The sequence below is a fragment of the Camelina sativa genome, chromosome 11, assembly GCF_000633955.1.
Source record: "Camelina sativa cultivar DH55 chromosome 11, Cs, whole genome shotgun sequence".
NCBI lineage: Eukaryota > Viridiplantae > Streptophyta > Magnoliopsida > Brassicales > Brassicaceae > Camelina > Camelina sativa.
The window spans coordinates 28,999,826-29,011,563 of NC_025695.1; the positions used below are offsets into that span (position 1 = coordinate 28,999,826).

General features: G+C 36.0%; 2 protein-coding genes and 1 pseudogene across 3 annotated transcripts; all 3 read right to left on the reverse strand.

Moving 5' to 3' along the window:
- LOC104724555 (casein kinase II subunit beta-2) lies at positions 2,300-4,070 on the reverse strand. Of its 2 annotated transcripts, none has more exons than XM_010443060.2 (4): positions 3,828-4,070; positions 3,158-3,364; positions 2,772-3,047; positions 2,300-2,676 (listed from the first exon to the last, which is right to left on the reverse strand). In XM_010443060.2, the coding sequence occupies exons 1-4, from the start codon at positions 3,886-3,888 to the stop codon at positions 2,546-2,548; spliced, it is 675 nt and encodes a 224-aa protein (XP_010441362.1). In that variant the 5' UTR covers positions 3,889-4,070; the 3' UTR covers positions 2,300-2,545. The 2 variants fall into 2 exon arrangements, with proteins under 2 accessions (XP_010441362.1, XP_010441361.1); XM_010443059.2 differs by having other exon boundaries at positions 3,158-3,373.
- Positions 6,468-8,252, reverse strand: LOC104728467 (annotated as a pseudogene).
- On the reverse strand, positions 9,521-11,352 carry LOC104728468 (putative F-box/LRR-repeat protein At5g41630). Its single transcript, XM_019231991.1, has 3 exons — positions 10,375-11,352; positions 10,115-10,261; positions 9,521-10,014 (listed from the first exon to the last, which is right to left on the reverse strand). Exons 1-3 carry the CDS (start codon positions 11,350-11,352, stop codon positions 9,610-9,612), a joined length of 1,530 nt encoding a protein of 509 aa, XP_019087536.1. The 3' UTR covers positions 9,521-9,609.

Genomic DNA, 11,738 nt, shown 5'->3' on the forward strand with positions numbered 1-11,738 from the left:
TTTAAATGGTAAAAAATTTAAGAAAAGAAAAGGAATATCACATTTTCTCGTTCTTTTCCTAAATTGTGGTTAATAATTGCAGCTTAAATGGACTGGCTTTAATGGCTATTGAGAAAGAATTTTTGAAGAATTAGATGTTGAAACTTTGATCGAGGATTTTGCTTCAAAACATGGTCTTAGAAATGCTATTATTCACTTGAACAATGTCTAACTTTTTCCTATTTTTTCTATGAAAACAGTTACATCAGAATCGATGAGTTAGATGGAAGGATTAGCTAAAAAAAATGGTGACAATGATGAAAAAGACTCTCGCACCGGGTGTAGGCTGGTAGCCGATGTCCAAATGGGCCTTTTTTGGCGATTACTACTCATAAGCGAGCCCATAATGTTAAAAGGAAAAGGAATATTGATCCGATCCATCTATGACCTGCGCTCCGATCGATCTAGGGTTTTCTGTAATTTTTCGTTGTTGTTATCTTTCATCGATCTCTCACATTCTGGTCGAAATGGAATCCGATCGCGAAGTGTCGATGGCGTCTAAGGCGGGGGACTGGTTGGAGAAGTACACACAGGAGGAGATTGATCAGATGCGCGAGGAGTGTATACGCTTAATTGAGGAAATGGATCGGGAGAAGATGGCGAGAGACGAGGTAATCAACAGTAAGGATAGAGAGGCGATGATAGAGGATTACAATGCGGAGGAGATGAATATCATTGCCAACGAAAAAATGCTTAGAAGACGCAGAGAGAGGTTCGTGAGGCATTTCAGGAGGCGGAGTCAGACACCTAAGAAGAATTCCAAATCATCACCCGCGGAAGAATCTTTCACCAGTGAATCTGACGACGACGAGATGAAGATCTCTGTGGAGGAAATGAAACGCCTCATGGAAAAAGCTATCCAGGAGAATATGACTTGGACTTTGACGGCAAAAGATGAGGTCATCAACATCAACGATGGAGAGGCTTCCAAGGCGGAGGAGATCAATATGGCCGACGAGAAAATGTTCCCAAGGCGTAGAGGGAGACTAATCAGGTATTTAAGGCGGCAGAGCTCCAAATCACCCTTCCAAATCGGAGACCATCATCTCCAGCTGCCGATGGCGGAAGAATCGTTCATGAGTTTTTCAGACGAGTCTGATCATATTGACAAAGCCCCCAAATAGCAATTGCTTCTCTTCCTCACCATCTCTGTATTCCACCACCAAAGTGTACTTTAGTCATTGTCCTGCATCACACAGCCTTTGTTCATCTTAAGACCAACCTTCCTCATATTGCTATGCAGAAAAGTCAACAAAAAACGTTAAATTGTATCCATTCTCTCTAGATATAATATAATTGAATGTAAAAGTTATTCAAAAAGAAAAAAAAAAAAAAAGTTTTTACAATTACTGCTTCATCTATTTGCAAACAATTAAACATTGTGAAACTGCCTATGTACTCCTATGGAGGAGGATATGCGGTTTCTTACTTGTTTGTCTTTGAGTATTCTTTTGGTGGTGGTTTTGTCTTAGGGCCTAGCCAATCTTATCTATGTATTGAACCTTAAGCCTTAACTTTGATGTGTTTAGTTTTAGTCGACAACACATCTCTTCCTGTTAGTATTGTCTCAATGTATCATTTTGTATCCGATTTTGATGAAAATTGAGTTTTTTTTTTTTTTTTTAATTGTTTCAATGTATATTTTTGTACCAGATTTTGATGAAAAGATAGTTTTTTTTTTTTTCTGTTTTCCCTATTAATGAAGTCTCTTTGAGAGCTAAAATTTTTATAATTATCTCAAGACATATTTTGTAAGAATTAAGATGGTAGTGAAGCATAAAACAAGACAAGAAGTTTCTCTGCAACCGGATCACTCACTCAGGGTATTGATTAGATGTGCTTACTCCACCCCTTAAATTAAGTATTAGCTGCCATACTTAGATCACCATCCACGTCATCACATCCTTTACTTTGTCTTATCACCTGAAACCGGATTAGATCGTTGTAAAGGCAAAAAAACAAGACAAGAAGTTTCTCTGCAACCGGATGACCTAGAGTGAGTCTAGAACGGACACAAAAGAATACTCTTATGGTATGGTTTGAAGCCATCGATTAGGAGGATTACAGCCATCATTTAAATTTCAAGGGAGGCAAGGAAACAAACGCCTGTGCGGATTTGATTGACAAGAAGGCAGTTCTTTGTTCTATTTACTTTGCTTATCTTCATAGTAGTATCCCCCAATGGCTATATGCATTAGTGGAAAGGCAGAACAATATGTATGGATCTTAGTATCTTTATGAATGAAATGTTTGAGTTAAAAAGAACAAGAAGGTAGTAAGTATTACACTATTTAATATGCCTGCCTGCTAAATGTATCTAAAACGTAAAAAAGAACAAGACACACCTACAAAAGAGAGGGAGAGAGAGACAAGTCTCTTACTGATACAATTATTTGTATTTGATTACACACATACAAGTCCCTTAGTGATACAATTATTTGTATGTGATTACACACATAAAAGTCTCTTCCTGGTAGTATTCGGTCTTCCTTTAAGCTTTTTCCCTTCACGGCTTGTGTAACTTGAACCCAAACACTCTTGGAACATAGCTTTGCGATACCTTTTCTGGCCTCTTAAATTCGTAAGTCATCATAAACAGATGTGAAAATGTTGTCCCAAAGTAAGCTCCATCTATATCTGTTTTTCACATGTTTAAAGAAGAACAAAAACAAAACAAAAAACCAAAGATAGGAAAATATATCGAATGCCAAACAAACAACAAAAAAGGATACTTGCTTGGTATTTTGATGGCGGGTAATACACATCTTCACATTTAGGACAATATATCTTGACGGTACTTTCTCCAGGGATATCGGATAGGCCAACAGGTAAACAAGGTTGGCCACGGCAGTAAAGTTTTGGGCATCTTCCAAAATCATAGTTGTTGTATTTTTTAAACATAGAATTGAGCCCGTTGCCTGTCAGTATGTAACGAGCATGAATCATTCCATACAACATCTCGGCTGCAGACTCGATCAACTCGTTCTGTTCTTCTGTAATGATCTCACCTGTTTCCGTGGTCAATGCCAAATTAAGCATCAGTAAACAAAATGAAAAAAACAAAAAGAGATCCCAAAGACAAACCAAACACAGCATATCACATACGAAAGACACTTACCACGAGAAGAAGAAGATTCTTCTACATCGAGAATCAAATCGAGAGCATAGTCGTAGTAAGGAACTTGATGGCTGAGTCCACACAAGTTGTAGTCATCTAGGATGTAATCATCATCGACTTCACATAAGAATTTGTTCCCACGAAGGTTGCAGAACCAAGAAATCCATGAGCTGTCTTCTTTGTCAGAACCACTGACCTCTGATTCCTCTGATATATCTACAGGTAAGAAATGCCCTCAAAAAACTTTTTTTTTGTGTTTTGTTTTCAAAACTAATAAGAAAGATTTGCTGCCTAGAATCATGAACAAAAGCTGCGTTTAAGGATCACGTTCCTAACATATACACGTTTGATTAGATGGAAAATGAATAATATAGTTGAATGAAACTATTGCCCGAGCACTTTGAATAACAACAGGTCAAATCAGGAACCAGAGCCAAGTCTAAGATCAAGTTTCTCTGATGAATGCCCACCCAGAAAACAGTTTATAATAATCATTTTTTTTTCTAATTCGATTTTTTGCAAAGAAGATTGATTTGCTAAATTATTATCAGTAAACCCTAAATACAGTCATTTCCCCAAAATCAGTAAACAGACTCGGAATCGAATCAACAAAAAAAATATATCTGCTATTACAATAGCGATTAGAGGAGGGGAAAGTCGAGAATCTCACCGTCGGAAATGTTAGTCTTGGAGAGAAGAGGAGAAGGAGAATCATGCATCTGCTTCCCCATCAACACGGACCACCGCTTATTAGTATCGACCAGCTCGGCTTCCTCTACCAAAGCTTCCGAGTCTCGAATACAAAATCCGGTACCGTCATTGTTTATGATATGAGATGAGATGAATCTCTAGGGTTTTGAAACGTAATGGGTTTATACCCGTGTCTGTCTCTGCCACTCTGTCTGGTGGATTAATGGGTTATAAGTTTAAATGGGTCAACTTGATGGTGGGATTTTAGGATATACTACCTCCTTTCATAATATAATATGGGATGTTTAGAGAAGTATTTTTGTTTCATAATATATGTTTCCAACCTTTTATGCAATTTTCAGATTAAATTTAAATTTATATTTTATATTATGCACACTTGTTTATGATTGGTTAAAACTTTTTAAAAGTAACTATTTCTTAATATGCGTGTTTTCACTAAAACATCCTATATTTTAAAACAGAGAGAGTATGTTTTATTGAGATACTCCACTAGTTTGGAGAGTTGGAAGATTTGGTTTTTAATGGTCATTTAACAAAATTCATAGGAAAAAGCAGGGCATGCGGTTTTAACCCGACCCGATTTTATGGGTTTTGGTTCAAACCAGTTTTGTATTCGGTTCAATTTGGAGATATTGAGATTTATGTTCAGTTATCCGATCCGACCCGAACTGATTAACCGATCGATTATCTGACATGTCTTGGTAAATCGAGCGTATCTTCCAAATGGTTGAACGCAATAACTTGATTCTATTTCGAGGATAAATATGACACTTTCAGCTTTCTATAAATACCAAGCTCGTCAAAAGCTCTTAATCTGTTCTAAAACCTAAAACCTTATTGAAACCTAAAATAATTGATAGTAGACATTTAAGTATTGAAATCATACTACACTCTTCTAAAAGTATAATAAAATTATAGCTAAAATAGTCAAAATACAAACATGTCTAATCGTAAAAAACTACACACTACAAGAACGAAGACTCTCCTAGACATGATTCTCGAGGCAACATTTCCAACATCATGCAACTCCATACTTACCACCGCTATACCCACGAGGTTCAACTGTTGTCAATGCAAATCTCCTGAGTCCAACGATGGTAAGCATGGAGTTTTTTTTTTTTTTGCAAAAATATGAATTTTTATTAATGAAAATAGTTTGTACTGAGTACAACATGGTTTGATACAAGTAAGATAGAGCTTGCCAAAAAAAGAATAAAAAACAAGGCCTATCTTAAGATTGAGATGAGTCAGAGTTTATGCAAATTTCAGCCAGTCACGCAATAGATTTTTAAAATTCTTCCTTTGACTCTTTGTCAGAATCGCATCCCTGATTTGTCTGTCCAGCGTCTTAAACAGTATATGCGGTGGAGTTGTGATATTGTTGTGGAGCCGATTGTGGGTAAGCATGGAGTTGCTGGTGTTGCCTTCGAGGGGAACAAAGGAGTGAGCTGACTGACGAGAATCTCAGAAGGTTTGTGGCTAAAATCAACAGATCTAGGGACATAAATTTGGTGGACAGGCCCATGTTTCCCCTCGGTTCCCCTTGAAGTCAACATATCCAACTCCAAGCCCATCTGGTTTAAGGCCCATGTTTAACTCCAAACCAGATCTTTGGAGATGTACACTACAAGTGCAGCGAGATCATAAGCAGAAAATGGAGAAAACTTACTTGAGTACCAAAGCGGAGCCCAACGGTTGAGTTTTCTTGAGGTTTATCTTTCTTTTATAGCCCAAAATGGTAACGAGAAGGCGAAAAGTTAGGGTTTCTTTCTTTTTGAAATCGGTCGACGAAATTAAAAAAAGTCGCACTTTTTTCTCATGAGTCGAAACTGAGAGTTTATTTTTATATGATGAGTGGTTGTGCTTACGCTACTTACTCCTTATACATAAGCAAGTTTAAATTGTTTTTTTTTTCCTAAATGGTTCTACAAGATACAAATATTTATCTATTTCTAAAACTTTTAAAAATGTATTCATTTTCATTTGATGTTTCTAATTTTACAAATAATTCTTTCATGTTTTTATAAAAAAAAAATTGTGATTATTTTTTCTTCTTTTCATTTTCATAAAAAAACACAAGCAATGGAACTCATCAGTGAGCATGTGGTTTGGTGTGATTTCGCTCTTGAGGAGAACTGTATATCATTAATTCATTATATCTACAAATGCTAAGAATTTTGTACTAAAAGTCTTAAAACATTACTTTTGGGGTTTGTTATTAATTATTTCACATTCAAGATGAGATCAGTGTTACGTAAAAACAATAATGCTTGAGAATGGTATGTCAACTTTGACTTACAAATCAAGATTATGGACACAACACAGCAACGTTCACTCACTTTGATCATCAACAAGCTGTGATCCATTTCAAGAAGAGAACAGTGAGCTAATGCTAAGATTCTTCAACAAACTATATAAGAAAGATAAGCCAAACAAAAGATGATCACCTTCCTCAGTACTCAAAAGGAGAAAGCATTAAACACAAGTCATTAAAGGAAGAACAAACAAACAAGAGAATCCTTATAAAAAAACAAGAGAATCTTTAATAGAGTTTACATATTCTTAAAGCCTAAGACATATATCAAGAAATAAGGTCTTATCAAGACGAGTACCTCCGTTTAGTACTCGACAAAGTAGAAGATAAGCTGAGGTTATCTGAGATAATTTGGACAGTGCACTGGGCTGATGCCACTGCCAGAAGCTGGTGAAGTTGCTTGAATAGTTCCATCACATCTTCATCATGAGGTGTATTGTAGTACAGTATCACTTGTTCAAGATCCGGAATTGTCTGTATGAATTGCCTGACCTGCTCTACCTACTCTTCTATGCCTTCATCAATTTCATCACAAGATTCACCATCTTCATCCTCATCCTCATCAACATCATCATCATCATCATCCTCCTCATCCTCATCCTCATCATCACCATCATCATCACCATCATCATCCTCATCATCAACATATATTTCAGCAAACTTCATTATCTTTATAAACTTCACCGGGCTTGATGACAGGCAAGAACAAGTCTCCCACCCACTACGATATTTGCACAAGCACCCATCCTCATCGTCACATATATTTGAAACTTTGTGATGTAGACCCTAAAACATATATATAAAGGAATCAGTTTCAAAGACTAATTAAGTGTGTGTTGAAAAACATGGCAGCTGTTGATATAAAGGGTTGTGTGTTAGTATATGGTACTTCGAAGACAAGGGTTTCTAGATGTAGAGAATTCTTGAGTAGGGCTGGCAATGATTCCCATCCTACATCTGGTGCGGTCTTAATAGTTAACCGAATCAGGTTGTTGAATACCGGTATTGTATCACGGCAGCCACCAAGTACCTGAAAAAAACAACAAATATCAAATCAACTCAAGCCATAACAAGAGTAAGTTACGAACAAAAATATGGGACTGACCTCAAGAGTAAGCCATATCTTGACATTGCGTATTCCGGTGAGAAGATTTGTGACATTAATCTTGTCCTCGGTTTCCAGAAAAGAGTCTGTCATATACAATGGCTTATAGATCTGATCAGATGTCACTCGAAGTCCGAGACTAGCTTCAACAAGGTAACCAAAGCTCACTTGTTGATACTTGTCAGCAATAGTATCGGAATATTCTAGACAGACCAGATTTGGATTATCAAGTGACAGTGATACGTAATCATTATCTTCATCAAATCTTTTGGAACGACAAAACTTCATTCTCTTGAGGGTCGGGATAGACACGGTCATGGAGAAAGGTTCTACACTAACCCAAGGATCGTCCCACATCAAATTAACCAGCACCAGTTCTTCGAGAGCGTGACATCCAGAAAGAAGCTTGTTAAACATACGTGTATCGATACGAAAATAATCAAGATGTAGTGTCTTAAGATTCGGAAGAGAAACACCACGTTTCACCTTAATGCTGACACCATCCTCAAACTGTATCTTCAGCCTAACCAATGTCTTGCTCACGAAGATACCTGGTGGTAACGTATAAACAGAGTCATACCATCCCAAGACGACGGAACGTATAGATCGATATCTAGCACACCATGTTTCAACACTTTGGTTATCCAATCCAACACCTTATATTCATCGATGACATTTTTACACTTGAGGTGGAATCTTGTCAACGGAGCATTCGCTTGCAAAGCCAACACACTATCCACAAAATCCATAAAACTCTTACTTTCTGGAGGAGGATGGAGATAGATGGAGTCATCAAACTCAAGATTTGGTACAAAAGCAAGCAAAGGCTTCCATCTTTTGGCAAGAACACTAGTTGAGGCAGCTTCTTTAGTTGGAAGAAAGGTTAAGATGTGACAAATCATTGCATCTGGTAAACCGCTGACTATATCTCTACAACCACCAATTTTGTTCTTTTCATTTTTCATTTTGTGACAGAGACACTACTTACAACCTGAACAAAATACATGACACTCCGGTAAGAAATAGATTTCGAGTTTCAACCGAGAACAAAAGGAAGAAGGCTACGAAACAACAAGTACCCACAAAACTAAAATCGTTGAAGGTAAATCAGACATGAACAGTTAAATCATAAGAAAAAAATGGAGAAAACTTACTAGGGCTGCTCTGTAAGGTTTCTTATCGGAGAGACAAGCGACGACGTTTGGCTTTCTCTTTGCGTGTCAAGTCTCCACATTTATCTCTCAAGAGTGAAATAAATAAATCAATTTATATGAACAGTAATGTGACTCCAAACACAAAAAAGTACAATTCACCTTTCAATATAATTTTAATTTAATGGCGTCCGTTTAATTTAATTTTCCTATATTAAATTAAATAAATTTATATGAACAGTAATGTGACCATAGTTATCACTAACTTAATGAGATCTCCACTACAACTTTCAAAAATGTTACGTACCAAAAAAAAGAAAACACTTTTAATTTGTTATATATTAAATTGTGAAAGTTTATAAGCAGATTATAAAACAGAAACTCTGCAAAATACATAAATAGTTCAAAATATGCTTCTTATTTATTGTATTATTTTTTTATTTAAAACTTTTCAAATATATTCAGTTGCATTTGAGATTTACGATTAACAAATATCTTTTGAAAGAAAAAATAATTAAAATTTTCTGATTTCATCTACAACGCACACATGATTGTACCATGCAAATGCAAGCAAAATAAAATACAACTACAGAGAAACACTTGGGACGTCTAAGTGTCTAACACATTACACAGACATACATTACATATATGATATATATATCTTCACTTTTTAATTATATAGTTAATTTCAGATCAGAGAGCTCGACTACAGACAAAGGAATGAGCAAAGAAAGACTCAAAAAATAAAACTCATTGCAAAAAAAAAATATCATGTAAATGCTGCCACAAAATTTGACGGCATTAACCATTTGGAGTTGAAATAAGCTATATATATATAGTGGATGGTCAAGTCAAGCAAATCTAGTCTATCATTTAGTTAGCCAACTTTTTTCAACATACACGCAGAAAATATATAGACAAATTAAAACAAAAGATGATATTACCATAAGCCAAAAGGGGAGAAACCATATATTAAACACAAGAGTCTTTAAGGGAAAAAAACNAAAAAAAAAAAAAAAAAAAAAAAAAAAAAAAAAAAGGAGAAAAGAAAAGAGAATTGTCAAATAAAGCAACAAACGGCATAAGCAAAGAGAATCATAGGATCTTTCAGCAACTACACAAACTTGTAGCTTGATAAAAGGATTTTCTAAAGACAAGGACCACGGCCCATTTAGTCGGAAGTATTATATGATAGGCTGAGGTTATCAGAGAATACTTGGATTTTGCAGTTGGGTGAAGCTACTTTGGAAAGATTCTGAAGTTTCTTGAATACTTTCATCATTACATCTTCTTCATTTGATGAAAGAAAGCGCATTCTCACTTGCTCAAGATTCGGCATATTCTCTAGGAAGTACTTGACATGCTCTATCTTCTCCCTTAAGCAATGAACAAGTCCACCATTTTCATCATCATCGTCGTCGTCATCATTGTCATCAGCAAAGTTAAGTATCTCTATAACCTTGACCGGACTTGATGACAGACAAGTACGAGCCACCACTTCCGTATACTCAATAAAATACTTGCATAAGCACCCGTCCCCATCCTCACATCTATCTGTGGATATATGATGCAGTCCCTGAAACAAAACAAAAAAAAAAAGGAAATAGTTTTAAAATCTAAATGTGTGTTGAGCAACGTGGCATGGTTGTTGATATAAAGGATTGTGTATATGGTACTTTGAAGACGAGGGTTACTAGATTTGGACAACTCTTGAGTAAAGCTGGCAATGGTTTCCATAGTACTTCGGTTTCTGGTTTAGTCTCGATAGTTAAACGAGTGAGGTTGTTGAATATTGGTATTGTATCACGGCAGCAACCAAGTACCTGAAAAAAACAAAATAGAAAAACAAATCAACTCAAGCCTTATATATTGGTTTTATTTCTGAGTAGCATTATATTAGGAAAAACAGACTAAGAGAAAGATGGATGGGACTGACCTGAAGCATGTCAGGAGTCAAGTGGAGGATCTTGACATTGAGTATTCCGTTGAGAAATTTTGTTACATTAGACTTTTCATTGTATGTCAAATAATTCTCACATTCATACCATTGCAAATAGGACTGGTCTGGTGTAAGTCGAAGTCCGATAGTAGCTTCAACAAGCGAACCAAAACTCACTTGTTGATACCTATCCACAACAGTATCAAAATACTCCATGTAGACCAGATTTGGATTATCAAATGACAAGGACACGGTTTTGTTAGCATCATCATATTGTTCATAGCGACAAAATTTGAGTCTCTTGAGGGTTGGGATAGATATGAACACAACATCATGTTTCAAAGACTTAGCCCAAATCAAATTAGTCAGCACTAATTCTTCGAGCGTGTGACAGCCAGAGAGAAGCTTGTTAAACATACTCGTTGTTATCTTGAAATAGTTAAGATGGAGAGTCTTAAGCTTCGGAAGTGAAACATCACCTTTCACACTAATGTTGACGCCATGTTCATATATGATTGTCAGCCTAACCAGTGTCTTGCTTACAAACATCTCTGGAGGCAGAGGATTAAATCTCAGGAACTCAAAATTTTCCCAATGCGAAGACATGCTTAGATGAATATCCGATACACCACGTCTCAACACTTTTGGTACCCAATCCAGCACCCATAGTTCATTGACAACATCACTACCTACAAGTTGGAATCTCTTGATCCGAGCATTCCCTTGCAAAGCCAATACACGATCCACAAAATGCATAAAACTTGTACCATTCGTTCTCTTTTCTTCGTAACTCATTGGAGTGTTGCGACAGATGGAGTCATCTAAGTCAAGACTTGGTACATCAACAAACAGAGGCCTACACTTTTTGGCAAGAACAGAAGTGGAAACAGCTTCTTTTGTTGGAAGAAAGGATAAGATGTGACATATCAGTGCGTCTGGTAAATCACTGATCCTATCCTTATTTTCCGATTCCATTTTCTGACACACCAATCAACATTTACAGTGAGGTCACAATACCACTTTGTACGTAATATCAGTTAAGAATTTTCGTATTTTAAGTTTTGCTTTCTTAATTAGACCATCTCCATTGCTTATACGGTACTATAGGTGTCTTAAAGCAATATTTTTAATATAAATTTAAGACTCCCACAAAAGAGAGAACAAAAGAGTGATTTAGGAAAACGATTAAAACATCTCTTAAGACACTTCCTATCCACATGTCATATTTTTATTGGTTTTGATTTTATTACAAATCATCATTTATTTTTTAAATCTAAATAAAAACACTCCAATTCTATCACCAATGAAGATGCTCTTACGTATAAAATAATATGATTTTAGACAAAAAAAAAAAAAAAAAA